Genomic DNA, 16,110 nt, shown 5'->3' on the forward strand with positions numbered 1-16,110 from the left:
AGCGTTTTAGCATGTGATAAAACAACACCTCCCTAACTGCACTGATGGATACAGGTCTTTCAGCAGGTCTACAGCTTGGAGGCAGATAGAAATTAGTGTTTGACTTGATGTGTGTAAGGTTGAAGATAACACAGGCTGCCTGTCTGACACTATCAGAAAACATTTTTTTTAACCAAATGAAGAATACTTCCATTGAAGTGGCTGCATACATCTCCATATTTAAGAGCACAGGACCTTTCTAAATTAATGGCTGAGATCGGAAAATTCACATTTATATACATGGAATAAACTTAAGATGTGCAAACATTCTATTAGACACTCAAACTGTGGTTTTAAGTTGATGATAGCTGCAGATGTTGAGTAAAACCAAGTATCCTCTCAAAGTAAAATGCAGAACTTTGACATAGCCTAATTTTCCTTAGGCTACCATCTGTTTTTTGGCAGTGCAGTTGTTTTAGGGTATGACTGAAATGATTGCTGAAGGATAACTACACAAAGCCTTACAAAAAGGAAAAAAAAAAAACATTCTTCATTTTAAGTAAATTAAAGGGACCTTTGTTATTAACTTGACAGGATGCAGTACAGAAACCGGGGTGAGTTACAGCCTCAAATTATGGAATTTACTGTTATGTGACAGTCCTATTATAGCAGGGTTGTTCACTTATTCAGATTCTTTCCAGTGGCTACAAGACAACAAAATTTCTACTTGTTCCATTATTGCAAGTCTAAATAAAATCTACAGGACCATGCATACCTACAAATCAAGTTTACTTTTGCACCATTCAGCTCCTCTCTCCATAAATATGTCAGAAATTCTTAGTTGCCAATACTTTGGTGACATTCAGGTGCTCACTTTTCCTTAGACACTGCTGATGGTCACAGTTTAATTGAGTGATTGTGGGAGAAAGCCCTGTGTGAAGACAGAATGAATGGTGTCAGACCTTTAGCCATGAATATATTAAACGTTTTCTTTGCATGACAATGGGTTGGCTAAAAATACACTTAACTGCTCCTGCAGCTGTAGACGCAGCTTTCCACACAGACTTGTGTACCTGCTCACCTTTGCTGAGACTCAGAGAAACTCATCGAGCGACTTGTAAGCTTGTCAGAGGAGATGTGACGTTGTTTATGTTCCATGTAAGGTTTAAGCATTGTTTTAGTAGTTGTTTATTCAGATTTGCATCCCCTTGTTCTTGTTCATGGGCCTTGTGGGCCAGCTTAGCTCGACGCAGCGAGTGAGCTCAGAGACTCTGACTGTTGTTCAGCGCTCTCTGCGCTCTCCCTCAGGACTCCGAGTTGCTGTAATGGAAAATATCAGATGGGTACCAGACAAACATTCTTAGTTCAGGAAGAGGAGGAAAAAGCCACGCCATAAATAGCAAATGGAGTATAGCTTGTTAAAGTAGAGATGCATGTCCAAGTGTAAATGTGCTTCAAAACGCTGGGGCACATTGCTTAAGTGGATGTGAGCATTTAGATTCAGCGTGAGCGCCGCAGATGTAAGACGGCAGCTGAAATTGCTTTACAAAGAGAGAGGGTTGTTTTCATTATAGTGCTTTGTTTTTTCTCAGGCTTGTCATGTGCTGTGATAGCAAGGCTTTGATCCATCTGCCACGACAACCTGATTATGTGAGCCATGTACGTCTGTTACCCCCTTACATAGTGTTCACCTAATTATGCATGCATTACAGGACGATACCCTTCAAATGGTGAACACTGGAGTCACATATGTCAGGACCTTGATGTTGCCTACATGCTCGGACTAAAAAGTTAAGATTTTACCTGCACAGGGTGCATTTTCACTGCATGCTTGTTTTTAATGAGCTCAATCAGACTATAGTGGTTTGCATCTAGAGCCATTCTGTTCTTTGCTGCTTTTAAAATTCTTAAATTATTACAGAATATATCATCAAACCGAATTTTAGATTTTAATACCTTACTGTTAATGAAGGATTTGCTAATGGTTTTCAGTTATACTATGGTTGTAATTCAATTAGTTTAATACAAAACATTCTAAAAACATTTTCCCTTTGTCATTAAGGCTTTGAGTGCAGACTGATGGGCAACAAATGGTGACTTGGTCCATTCAGAATGAAATCTGCAACATGTGAGGGGTCTGAATACTTTCTGAAGCCACTTTACCATATATTATTACACATTTTGTTGTCAGTTATTGTAATAAAACAATCATCACAGTAAAAACAAACCCACCATTCGAGCTGTTGTGCTGAAACATCCTTGAGCAAGATACTGAATTATAGAGATTGTACCGTGATCTGTGCCCCTAGTAGCTGTTTACAGGTGTACAATTACAGTTCAGAAGACTCCTAAAATCCCTCAGGTTCACACTGAGCATTGAGCCTGATGTATTTCTGTCCATGCTCTGGAAAAAGCAATAGGTCATCAGTGTATGAATGTCTGTGAACAATTCCTCATTTGTCTCTGATGTCAGCTGATGACCAGAGTGCTGGATGTGCATACAGATAACGAATGACTACGCCCTTCGCTGACCCTGCTGGTGGCACAGGATGCCTGGCTGTGCGACACAAATTCCCTGAATAATCATTATGCCTGGGCACCGGGGGGAATTAATAAACTAGCAAATTGACTGGCTCCAATCAGGTCACAGTATGCACACTTGTATCTCGTCTAAATCGTCTGTGATGGCTCGAAGGTAATGTAGGACTGTGTGTGGGGAGATGTGAGGGACATGAATGAGGCTGAGCACTTGAAGTCAGTTTGTTTACCCTGATGTCCAGCTGCTAAAACTGAGCTTCAGATATTCATGAACACATTTAATTGAAAGCCACAAAGCTGTGAAGTTTCAGAATTTCAGTGACGCCCAGGAAGCTTTGAATTGAAGCATTAAGTTTTTTCTTTTATTATGTTGTTTGATATTAACTTTAATTTGAAAAAGAAAACATTGCAGTTAATGTGCCTTTAGCTGGAAGCTGGATGACACATGTTCTCTAGAAGCAAACTGTGCTAAAGTAACAAGTGCTCACTGTTTGATACCAACTACATATGTGTAATGCATCTGCCCTCAGAGGCAAAGCCATTTCTTTAATGCATTACCATAACTGTCTACTTAGGCTGTCTGGCACAGTGTTCATCTTGCTTCTCATTTGAGTTTATATAACAGCAGGCCATGCTACTGAAAGCCAAATGCATCATTGATCGTAATTAATGCAGTGAAGCACCACCCTCAAATCAATATGTATTGTCAGTAGTGAAACAGCGTGTGTGAGAGTAAAGATTGTAGAGGCCTGTCTTTATGCTCCTCGCTTCTTTTGTCTGGATAGTCATATCTTGAGTAAATATAGTGCAGCTCATTCATCAATGAATTGTGATCATATGCAACTAATTTGCATTGGTTAATGGTTTGGATGAATTATAATGATTAATCCAGTGTGTTCACTGGCAACGTTTTGTTATTACAAGTACTGCAGAACTTTTTGGAAGTGAACAAGGCGCTTGTGTGGATGACTGGATGTGGAAGTACATGAACTGAGCTAGAGTCATCTGGTGCCCACAGCCCATATCCTGCCCACCAAATTCGTCCTTCCAGCTGGCAGTATATTAATGGAATCAGAGTATGAGAAGTAAAAATGTGTTTTGGTATTTAGAATATAGAATTGATTTCTTCCCAAACCTCAAAAATAATTGAGATGCAAATAATTTTATTAGGAATGATTTACTGACCCCAAATATGCTTGTTCAGCCTGTGGGTTCTAAAGATGTTATAAATCCACCTGTCAGCCTATTATTGGTGAGTAGCCTACACAGCCCCATGCAGGAGTCAGGTGCACAGTACCTCGCTCACAAAGTTGTGCTTGCTTTGTTGCTTGTACCTTGAATAGCAGTAACTTAGGTTTGGTTTTAGGCATTGAGTAACTTTATGGTGTGTGTGTTTAAGATAATACAGTAAAAAATATATTGTAACCACTGCATTTATAAAGTTGTACAAAAAGTGATCATTTGCCAGAATTGGACTGTGGCCCACAGGAGTGCACAGGCTGTCAAACACATTGCCCACTTTATCTACACCTACAGCTGCATTTGTCGAGATCAAACCCTCATAAAATGCAAAAATAGAAACAACTAAACAGCAGCGATTATTTTGTGATGTGTAAATATCACACACGATTTGGTGCCGGCTGCAGTGCACATCCTCAACACAGCAGCATTGTCACAGTAACACACTGACAAGATCTCAAAGGAGTCACATGACCATGAACAAAAAATGTACCAGGCTTGGGGAACGAATGCAGCTTTTAAGATTAGGGTTGATGTTAAACAATCAATTGATCAAGTGTTAAGGTGCATTTAGCCAAGCTCTCATTTACCAGCAATGAGCAATGCAGAGTAGTGGGCAGTGTGGATTTGTGCTTGAACATTTTAGCTTTCATTGTAGCCATTATAATGATGCGTGTTGTGATTAAAATAAGGAAGTGCTGATATACCACGTGTTAATGAGCTTTCTAAATGACAGTACAGTGTGCTTTTTACAAACAGAATAGAGGACAAACCTGGAAATATTTTCTGTGTAGTCATTGCCTTGTGTTAATAGCTTTATAAATCAGTGCAGTCTTGTGAAGCATCTGCTCTATTGGTAGATTTTTTTTTATTTTATTTCTTTTTTATCCTTTTTTCTCTGCTCAACGTGCCCCTCCACCACTTGGACTGTTTCCAAAGGGCAATCTGAGAGTGTGCAAGCTGCAATCAGAAAGCTCATGTATTTAATGTGGATCATGGGTTATTGTGCAGACTGTTCTGTGGCATGTCAAGACTTGTCAGTGTTCATACAGGTTGGAAAGGCAGAGCACAGCAGAATCACCTCCTCAGAGAAAATCACACTTATCATTCCCTAAAGAAAAATCTTGTTCTCATAAAGACTTTTGTAAATGAAGTCATCCTCAATCCTGCAGTCTGTGCCATTCTTTCCTGATTCTGTATGGTGCCTCTCCTCCCAGCTGCTGCTGCTGAAATACCACACAAGCTGCAATATTTGTCTCTGTTATTACCTTTTTCCAGCTATTCCATTAAACCCCACAGGGAAATTCTCCCTTTCCTTCCTCTTCCACACAGTAGTCATTCTGTAGCACCCCTGAAGCTGATCAGCAGTAAGTGTCTTGCACAAGAACACTTTCCCTGCGTTTTATTTTCCATTTCTTTTCATTTCAAGCCTTCAGCTTTCAGATCAAATGAATACAGTACTTTTAGCCCCCATCACTAAAGGTGACTGTGTGTGAGAAACTGTTCCCTCCCCTCTAGTCATTCACTGTGGAGTGTGATTTCACATGAAGTCACACAACCAGGTGGAGGGTGTAAATTAGCTGGATAGCTGTAGGACACATTGTCACTGTAAACATACTATGTACCAGCTGTTCCCAACCTTTGTCTTTCGGCCTTTTTAAAATGGCCGGTTGTGATATTTTCTTATAGGCTATTTATTTACATGTGAGTAAACCAAAGACTTGAAAATGAAGATTGCTTAATGATTTTTGAGGTTTAAAGAGGCACAATAGTCTAATATTTCACAAGGAAACACAAACAAGAATTTGGAAAAAAAATCTGCTCAATTTTAATAGATTGCTAAAGAAAATAGTTGACATCTCGCTCATATAATAGGCAGAGGTTAAATGTCATATTAGAGATGCAAAGATTATTCAGTCAAGGTTGTATTACATTTAACAAAGTAGCTAACTACTAACTGGTTTGGGATGACACTTAAAATGATCTGAGGTGGAGTAAATGCATTGTGGGTTCATTGGCCCAGAATGGCATTTAGGATGTACTCTCACTAGGCACGGATGCCTCGTATCGTGCCCGAGCACAATTGTTCCCCCTCCCTCCCACTGGCCTGCTCTCTCAGAGCGCACTAACATCAGCATGCTGCACCTGGGAAGTACTGCTCTCGGAAAGTGCTAGTGTTCCGTGCCCGGGCACGGTTAGCAACCACACTAGAGCATACAGTGCCCGAGGCCGTCTGAACTGTGCCCGGGCACGCCTCTTCAATCAGGCCAGAGCACAGTATGCTGAACCATGCCTGGGCATGGTTCAGAGTGATCACATTAGTCAAATGAACTGGCACGGTATGGATTGCCTGGTGTGAATATGCCCTTAGTCTAAACTGAGACTAAACAACAACAAAATCAGCTTATTTGTTTTAAAGTAGTAGCTCTCTTTATATAACAACTTTGTCATGTCATGTCAATACAGAATGACAAAAATGACTGTTTTGCTTTGCATCTCATTTTGAGTGATAGTTTGGCTAAAATGGACAGATTTTTTAATCACTCCCACTGTGGCTATGCTGCAGTGAATTTGACTTGCATAAAAATGGACTTGACTGTTGCTTTGACATGAGAAAATCCCTCATCCAGTATTGAAGGGGGATTCCCTGAGGGTTGAAAGGACTGACACTGCCTAAATGAGATGAAGCCTATAACAAGAGCTTGAACCCAGACCTTCCATCTGTTTTTGCAGATGGACACATATAGGTCACTGGCTGGGGTCATACTGGAACACTTTCTTCTTGTGTGTATGTTTCTACAGGTTTTATGGGACACACTGACAATCCAGGTCCATGTGAACATAAGTACTGTGGCTTGGGACGTCACTGTGTGGTCAACCATGAGACGGGCCAAGGAGAGTGCACGTGCTTGGACACCTGTAAGCCACACTATAAACCAGTGTGCGGTTCAGATGGGAAGCTGTACCAGAACCATTGTGAGCTGCATCGTGCCTCCTGTCTCAGAGGACACAGGATTAGCATCGTGCACAGTGAGGAGTGCTTCTACAAAGGTAAGTGCTGATGTCCTTTCCCTAATGAAGGATGTGCATGTTGTCCAGTGGATTGATTTGATTGGGTTTGATTGACTCTGTGACAAGTATAAAAATGTTTATTTGGACATTTGAAGCATTTTTTGCCAAACTATCCTTAAATGCACTTGAAGTATCTCTGATTTTGTAGGTTGTTTCCATTTTGACTGTCACAAAGGTTCCTACCTTAGACATACATGGCTCATTCCATTGATGTAATACTCCAAAGATACACAAAAATCATTTTACACACAAATAGGAACTAGAGTGAATAAAAAATGTTCGGCAGGATGTATTTTGTAGATTTTGCACATTTTTCCCATCAGTGTTTGTTGAAATATCCTTGGAAAAGTTGTGCTTAAATGTAGATATTTTCTGTCTGCTTGGATATGAAAATGATCACAAGATACTTGGTGCTGATGAACAGTGATGTTAACTGTGATAAACAGCAGTGCTACATACAGACACTTTCCCACAGACATATACGCTGGAGAGCCTTTTGTAGTAGAGGTGCTAGATCAGCTACAACAGATCCACACTGTAACTGTCTCAAAGAGACATAAACATGCTTGTATTGACTGTCGGTGCTCTGCCAGACTCCCTGTCTCTCCAGCAGAGAAAGAGAAAGTCCAACAGTAGCTTCTCATGGCTGGTCAGTGTCAGTGCTATGCTGAGCGGTGGATGGTCTCCCCTTGTCCCACAGTCCTGCATGGGTCCAATTTTGAAAACCCGCACCTACAAAGCTCTGTATTGGCTCTGATCTGTTAATGTAAGACCTGTGACCTGACCCGTACCTGTAATTAAAATAATATTTAAGCTGTGCAGTCATTTACTTTAAAGTGCGTCAGCGTTGTGCTCTTAGAAAAGTACCTGTTGATGGACACAGCACCTGGGCTCTGCAGCTGTGAGTGAGGACATGCCTGGCTTGCGGCTATTAAATGCTAACACTTTTTGGCACTATTTACAAGCAGCAAAGCCACAGATAACGTTGTTCTCACTGTCTGTAACCACACTTAATTTCTCCCATATGTCTGAACTTGACCTTCGATGATGTATTTTGTATTCACTGCTGGCTATCTTCACTTTTAGGTTATCCAGTTTGACACAATGATGCCTAGCCTATGTTGATGTCTGAGTGACGTCCTATTAGCTGGATTTGAGTTGAGGGGTCAAATATTGTGCCATAGACCTTCAAAATAAATGTACCGGTTATTTAGGCTTGATAAAATTATACTGGAATAGATGTTTAAAAGAAGCTGCACCTTTATTTGTTGTATATTTTAAATATGCTGGGAGAGAGGCTTTAAGCAGAATTTGAGGGCGTAGTTAGCTTTTAAGCATATGGTTCTTGTTGGTAAAACTATACTCAGAAGTGGCTGCACTGTAGCATCTGCATTCTCATCTTGTCAGAGAGAAAACAAAGGTGTTAGTGAATCCTTGGGGGAGTGTTATAGAAGGAACACCAAGAACAGACACTGTAGAACATACTAGAACTGGCATTAAATATAGACGAATACAGTAGTGTATATCATTGTGTTGTGAATGCAACATGAACAAAGCACAAAATCTGAAACCTGTTGTATAGCACTTTTCTGAAATGTACGCCTTCATCAGTAGTGCTGTTCATATTTCCTCAGAGAAGGCTGACTGCTTTCTACCATTGATTGCATAAACACACCAATTATTCTTAGACCCTGGAAACAAGGCAACTCTGCCTTTTGGAGACCCAGATATCAGTGAAGTAAAAGCAGCTGAAACTCTGCACCTCTGTTCCACAGAGGGTGAAGTGGAATAGATGTACTGTAAACTGCTCACAGGCTGCATGTTTATAATGTTCATGAGCAATTGACTGAGTCTCTGCATTGATTTGACTGGGCTTCCCAGCTCACTTGTTAACTTTGAAAAGCAACATCATAGGAAGCTGGGAATGGCTTTGGATGTGTATACTGATGCACACAAACTCTCTGTGGTCCTCTTCACTGAGAGTTTTGGGGGCAACATCCTCGAATTGTAAAGCCATAAAACACCAAAACAAAAACAAACAGAACATCTTTCCTACCAAGTACTCATTCTTCCACTGCTGAAATGTTCAATTTAAAGATGAACAAAGACAAACTACAGGGAGAAAAACTTGTACAAGCTTTTACTAGAATTCTCTACATTAGAAAAGAGCCAGCATACAAACCATCTCAAAACAGCAGCCTCGTGACTTGGCATACATTAAGAGCAGCCTGTGCAGGAACAGTGTAGATAAGCCATTGTTAACAATCTAAACATCTGTTTCATTCCAATCACAGAAAAAGGCATTCAGATCAGTGATACATTCCTGGTGACAGCACAGGGCACATGAGAGAGGTTGATTAGGGCTATCAGACTAACCCCTCTACACCCAATCAGCATCTAGCCGCAATGCAGAGTTTATTTGACCAGTGTCAGGCAATCAATATCAGATCATCAGGAACTAAAGAAAGGAATTAAAAAAACACACAAACACCAGCTATCTATTTTTCTCTCATCTTGTCCTTTGCTTTGTCCAGGTGGCGTTTTGTTTTGCTGTAACTGATATATATTCAATTTCTCTTTGGATGAGTGATCCCTGGAAACAACACAGGAACCTGTTGCTAAAAGCATTTTCTTCTCAGTACTTTCAAATATTAAAAAAACAACAAATTATTAAAATGTTGTTTACAATACATAGAAAAACAGAAGGATTGCCTGAAAAGTAAACAGCTGCAGAGAATTGTCTCTTTATTGCAAATACAGAAGTCGCTGTGGTGATCAGAGGAAACGGATAATTGAGCAAATGTAGTAGAGCTTACAACCACATCTAGATGTAATTACTGTATCAGCTGGGGGTTATTGGTGCTTAAGATGGAATTTGCCCTCAGTGGCATATAAATTGTCACATGATTATTTGTCCTCCAGGTAATGGGTTAATTTTACCTATGAAGATACAGTACATACTCATCACAGCAAAAATAATGATTTTCTTTCAGTTCGCTTTAAGTTACTTCCACCAAGGAAATTATGTTTTGGGTCTCATTGGCCCCTATGTCTGTGTCAGTTACTCTGATATTTATGTAACAGTTTCCAATTAAATTTGGTAGAAAGCAAGTCATTTCCCTTGAACCACATTAGCAGTTGGATCAAGAGAGGCCAGTGTCTGTTGACTGGTCAGTTCACCGCTTTGGTTTGGACTGCTGTGGAAATTTCTTCATATGTGAATGGTCCCCAGACGATGATGATGATGATGATGATGCCTGGTGAAATTGGTACAGTAACAGTGATGCCATTTGTTAAACACTTTACAGTATGTTGTGGCACATTACTTGTCAAACATATGCACTGGCTCAATGCTTTGTTGTTTAAAATCTCTTTAAATATGAAACTGCATTTGGAAAGATTGCCATTTCTTTCCAAGGCGGTACTGCACTCTGCCATTTAGACATAATGAATTCAAAATGAATTTTTAGCTTCATACTGCCAGTTTTTGCCAGTATGTGTGATCAGTTGGTCACAGCCGACACATTTTGTATATAATGAACAGAAAATGTAAATATAGCAATACTATGTCTGTTCTTGTACATACTGTACATCATAGGGATTCATCTAAACATTGTGATTATAATCACATGCTACTGTGACTTTGAAGATTAAGTTGTTCATTCTGTTGCTGCATGGAAATCTTGTCATTACTACAGCACAGGGGCTTCCTTCCAATATATTAAACAGGTTGTAATGTACACTGATCAGCCACAACATTAAAATGCTGGCAGCTGAAGTGAATAACATTGATTTTAACAATGGCACCTGCCAGGAGGTGGAATCTATGAGGCAGCAAGCGAACAGTCAGTTCTTGTGTTGGAAGCAGGAAGAATGGGCAAGCATAACTTTGACAGGGGCCAAATTATGACGGCAAGATGATTACGTTAGAGCATCTCCAAGCTGGCAAGTCTTGTGGCGTGTTAGATAAATAGAATACTTCATTAATCCCCAAGAGGACAGTCTGGTGTTAGTGTGCAGAAAAAGAAGCTTTACAAAATAGCTTAAATGTAAAAAACAAACAAACATTATACTCTGTATATGCAACAGTGTCCTATGAAACATTCTCATATGCAGTGGGCAGTACCTACCAAAAAGTGGTCTGAGGAAGTCATGAAGTTGTACAATCATCTGCATTCAGTTATTGTATTGACATCTCAGAATTACAGAAAAGATTCTGCTTGATATTAATTTGACAGATCTGCCAAACTGATCAATTAGTACCTTGTGCGAACACATTTCAGGCCACTGGAAATTATTGCTTTTGAACCAACATCTAAATGCAGAGAAGTTGGGTTGCTGTATCGATTTGTGTTGTAAATGGACAGGCCGTGTCAGCCACACCTTCTCAGCTGTGGAGGATAGGATAAAAAAAAATGACACTCATTGAGTGAAGCTTCTCATTAGCACCAGGGAGAGCATGTGACCGTCATTTTCCCTTTTCATTGCATGGCAACTAAGACAGGATCAGATATGATTGAAAATTAAGTGGTGCACAAATGCCTGTCCAATCTGCAGAGGGAACTCTGTGCATGAAGGCGAGCAATCTTTACCGCAGGCAGTTGCCACGAGTGGAGATGATTAGGGCTGAGGTTGTGGCACATCAAGCAAGTGGTTTCAGTGCATTCAGTGCATCCAATTATTTGGGAGATCATACATTTAGAAAACCACACCTTTTTTGAGCTTCTCATTTTGTTATTACTACTTACTGTATGGATGCACTATATTATTTACTTTGCTACTGTGTCACGCTGTTGGGGTTTTGTTTCAGCATTTACTGTAGATGAGCTGATGATGTTAGATTGTCATATCTGTTCTAAAGTAAAATGGCCAACTGCAGACTTCAGTCACCAAAAAACATTAAGGAAGGATACATTGTACGAGGATCTAGGCATTATCAAATCTAAAACATGTTAAAGGACAAATATTTTGCACATATCAGTGCATGACCATTCACTTACCAGTCATGCAGTTTTGAAAGGTCATCTAGTACATCCAACTAATTTCATATACTGTAGGTGCAATGAGCTACACTGAATGTAATAATGATATATATTAAAACAAGAAAATCATGCATGTGTTTGAGTCACAGTTTATAGATCTTAAGTAATTTAGCAAAATGACTACAATATTAAATCATGAAAGTTTTCATTCTGCCCTCATTAGGATGTAATGTCACACTTAATATTCCTGATGAGGGGCGGGTACTGTTGTACACAGTCCTGCTTGTAAATACAGTCATGCCTTTGTTTTTAGAATTAAAACATTTTAAAATAACTGTATAGCACAGTTATATGCAGTATTTTGAACCAAAACAGATTTATATCCCTCAGAACAATAATAAGCATCTGTAATTAGGCTGTATCTCTAAAAGTAGGGCTTGTTGAACTACAGTGTTTTGGTTGTTAACTGCTTCCCTGGCGCCTCAGTAGAACAAACTCTTTGGGGATGACCCCCCAGGGCTCTGCCAAGAAAAACATGCTTATTGAAGCATCATAGCTGCCGACCTCTAGAGACCTTTTACCTTAACGATGTGTCTGTGCCTTTCTCACTGGAGAGACACACCAGTGAGATCAGCTTGTGTACAGTAAAGGGCTTCAGAACCTCCTGTGCATTCTTGCTTTCTTTTAATGACTCTCTGGTGCCATTATTCCTGTGACCTCTGTGCAAGACTTGGCATTGTCTTTGACAGCACTGCCAAAGCACAAGCTCCTCATTTAAATCTTGACCAGTGGATCATTAAGATTGCAAGAACCACTGACCATTGATTAATTTGTCTGAGACCAACTCATCAAACACGAAAATAAGACATTACTAGAAATAGTAGCTGACTTATGCCTGGTTCAGGCTACATGAATAATTTTTTTTTTTATGTTAGATTGTCATATCTGTTCTAAAGTAAAATAGCCAACTGCAGACTTCAGAGTCACCAAAAAACATTAAGGAAGGATACATTGTACGAGGATCTAGGCATTATCAAATCTAAAACATGTTAAAGGACAAATATTTTGCACATATCAGTGCATGACCATTCACTTACCAGTCATGCAGTTTTGAAAGGTCATCTAGTACATCCAACTAATTTCATATACTGTAGGTGCAATGAGCTACACTGAATGTAATAATGATATATATTAAAACAAGAAAATCATGCATGTGTTTGAGTCACAGTTTATAGATCTTAAGTAATTTAGCAAAATGACTACAATATTAAATCATGAAAGTTTTCATTCTGCCCTCATTAGGATGTAATGTCACACTTAATATTCCTGATGAGGGGCGGGTACTGTTGTACACAGTCCTGCTTGTAAATACAGTCATGCCTTTGTTTTTAGAATTAAAACATTTTAAAATAACTGTATAGCACAGTTATATGCAGTATTTTGAACCAAAACAGATTTATATCCCTCAGAACAATAATAAGCATCTGTAATTAGGCTGTATCTCTAAAAGTAGGGCTTGTTGAACTACAGTGTTTTGGTTGTTAACTGCTTCCCTGGCGCCTCAGTAGAACAAACTCTTTGGGGATGACCCCCCAGGGCTCTGCCAAGAAAAACATGCTTATTGAAGCATCATAGCTGCCGACCTCTAGAGACCTTTTACCTTAACGATGTGTCTGTGCCTTTCTCACTGGAGAGACACACCAGTGAGATCAGCTTGTGTACAGTAAAGGGCTTCAGAACCTCCTGTGCATTCTTGCTTTCTTTTAATGACTCTCTGGTGCCATTATTCCTGTGACCTCTGTGCAAGACTTGGCATTGTCTTTGACAGCACTGCCAAAGCACAAGCTCCTCATTTAAATCTTGACCAGTGGATCATTAAGATTGCAAGAACCACTGACCATTGATTAATTTGTCTGAGACCAACTCATCAAACACGAAAATAAGACATTACTAGAAATAGTAGCTGACTTATGCCTGGTTCAGGCTACATGAATAATTTTTTTTTTTTTTTTTTGTCTGATACCATGGTCGCTAGGCGGCACAGCAGAGCAGTGGTTAGCACCGTCACCTCACAGCAAGAAGGTTCCAGGTTCGAGACTTGGGGCCTTTCTGTGCAAAGTTTGTTCTCCCTGTGCCTGCATGCATTCTCTCCGGGTACTTTGGCTTCCTCCCACAGTCCAAAGACATGCAGCTTAGGTTAATTGGCAACTTTAAATTGCCCGTGGGAGTGAGTGTGAATGTGTGTGGTTGTTGACCACAGGGCTGAGATGTAGACAGACTGGTGACCAGTCCAATGTCTGCTGGGCTCCAGCCACCCCCCCACCCTGACCCCCCCGTCCAAACCATGGACCCATCTGTGGGGTGCAAAAAGTTGTAAACAGAAGAGCGATCCATGCTCCTGTTTGTCAGCATTGGCCCGCGTCATAGATACTGAAACAAATTCTGACATGCCAGACTTTGTGTCGAGACACCGTGAGGTGTCCCGGACGCAACATCGGTTGTCATTTATTATGACAAACTGATTGATTGTCATGTCCAATGCTCTTTGTCAGTTCCATGGCCCTGTGATTGTCATGTTGGGCTGTTATCGGGTTTAAATTGTGTAGTCTGAACTGGGCATTAATTGTTTTCCAGGCTTTATACTGTATAGGCTTTATCTCTTTGAATTTGGAGAAATAAAATATAACCTTCATTCTAATATTTTCTCTAACACATTTTAGAATTTATTTAGAATTTTGCACATAGCTACATCCTCACAGCTGTGGCAGCTGGCTAAATGTTCGTGTTGACTACTGCAGCACGATTAATTTCAGGGGTTGAAAGCGAGAGCAGACGTCTTTAGTGCTCCTCCTGTCTGTTCTACACTTTCAAGTCTTTGAACAAGCTCTACAACTATTAAAATGCCTCAAAGAGGGAGAATAGCTAATAAATCAGAAGCGAATGAGGATATGGAGGCAGAAGAAATGTAACACAGAGCGGAGCAAGTATTGGACATTGTGGATAACCAGAAACAGATGTACATCGCGCTGATGAACCAACAGCAGGAAAACTTCAAAAGCTTCGTGCAACTAATTATGGAGACAACAAGAGATTTGACGACATGACAAGAGATTTGACGACATGACCAGAGAAATACAGGAGATAAAAACGAATTTGCAGTTTACCCAGCGAGAGGTGGATGTGATTAAAGCAGCCATGGGTGAACAGAAAATACAAACCAAGGAGATGAGGGATGACGTCAACAAAACGTGTGAGAGTTTAATAACTATAACGGACAAAATGGAGCAATTGGAAGCACAGTCCAAGCGAAAAAACTTGATCTTTGAGGGAATCAAGGAGACAGCTGGAGAAAGCTGGTCGGAAGCGGAATGCAAAGTGAAGGAGATTCTGAAGAATAATCTGCAGATTCATCAAGAAATTGAGATGGAGCAGGCTCACAGGGTCGGGAAACCTTCTGATCGTGGTCCGAGGGCGGTGTTGGTAAAGTTGATGAAAGAGAAAGATAAGGCACACATATTGCAACAAGCAAAGAAGCTTAAAGGATCTAACATTTATATAAATGAAGATTACACCGAGTCTGTGAGGAAGAGAAGAAGGGAGTTGATGCCGAAGTTAAGGGAGGCCAGGGCGAGGGGAGACATCGCGTTCCGGCGGTATGATCGATTAGTGACCCGACCTCGGAACCAGAATCCAGGACCCATGACCAGCACGCCGAGGACCAGTATGCCGAGACAAGGAGAGTATGAAGGGGTTGCTGGACCCTCAGATGTATGAAGATTGATATCTGCGACGGCAGATGAGCGTTGGAACCAACAACAATAAGCATGACCCATGTACGGAATGAGGCAAGTGATTTGTTACAGAAGTTAATAGTCTTTGAGGGACGGGAGCTGGAACTGAACACTATTGGAAATACTGACATTCATTATCATGAACCAGACGATGATTTTGACCCTGAAAAAAACTTTTTTAAGAACTCTGAAAATAACTGCAAGTGTTACACGAATGAGCAGTTTAACAGCAATGTCAAGACTGAAAACAAATTATCACTAATTCACTTTAATAGCAGAAGTTTATACGCAAACTTTCAGAGTATAAAACATTATCTTAGTAGTCTAAAACATTCTTTTAATATAATTGCTATTTCTGAAACTTGGATTAACACTGTAAGGGGAATGGATTTTGACCTTGATGGCTATGACTTGGTATGCACAAACAGAGAGAATAAGATGGGAGGTGGTGTGGCCTTGTACATAGATAAAAACTTTTGTTATAAGAAAGTAGACAAAATGTCTAGGGT

The 16,110-nt window shown here is 40.1% G+C and overlaps 1 protein-coding gene across 1 annotated transcript in view; it reads left to right on the plus strand.

Annotated features, from left to right (window-relative positions):
• Nucleotides 1-16,110, plus strand: part of fstl5 (follistatin-like 5) — a 160,889-nt gene that overhangs the window by 47,684 nt on the left and 97,095 nt on the right. Inside the window, exon 4 of the mRNA XM_020622822.1 lies at nucleotides 6,559-6,807. Coding sequence (XP_020478478.1) covers nucleotides 6,559-6,807 — 249 coding nt within the window. The remainder of the gene's footprint in view (nucleotides 1-6,558; nucleotides 6,808-16,110) is intronic.

This window comes from Monopterus albus, unplaced genomic scaffold, assembly GCF_001952655.1.
Source record: "Monopterus albus unplaced genomic scaffold, M_albus_1.0 scaffold289.1, whole genome shotgun sequence".
Lineage (NCBI taxonomy): Eukaryota > Metazoa > Chordata > Actinopteri > Synbranchiformes > Synbranchidae > Monopterus > Monopterus albus.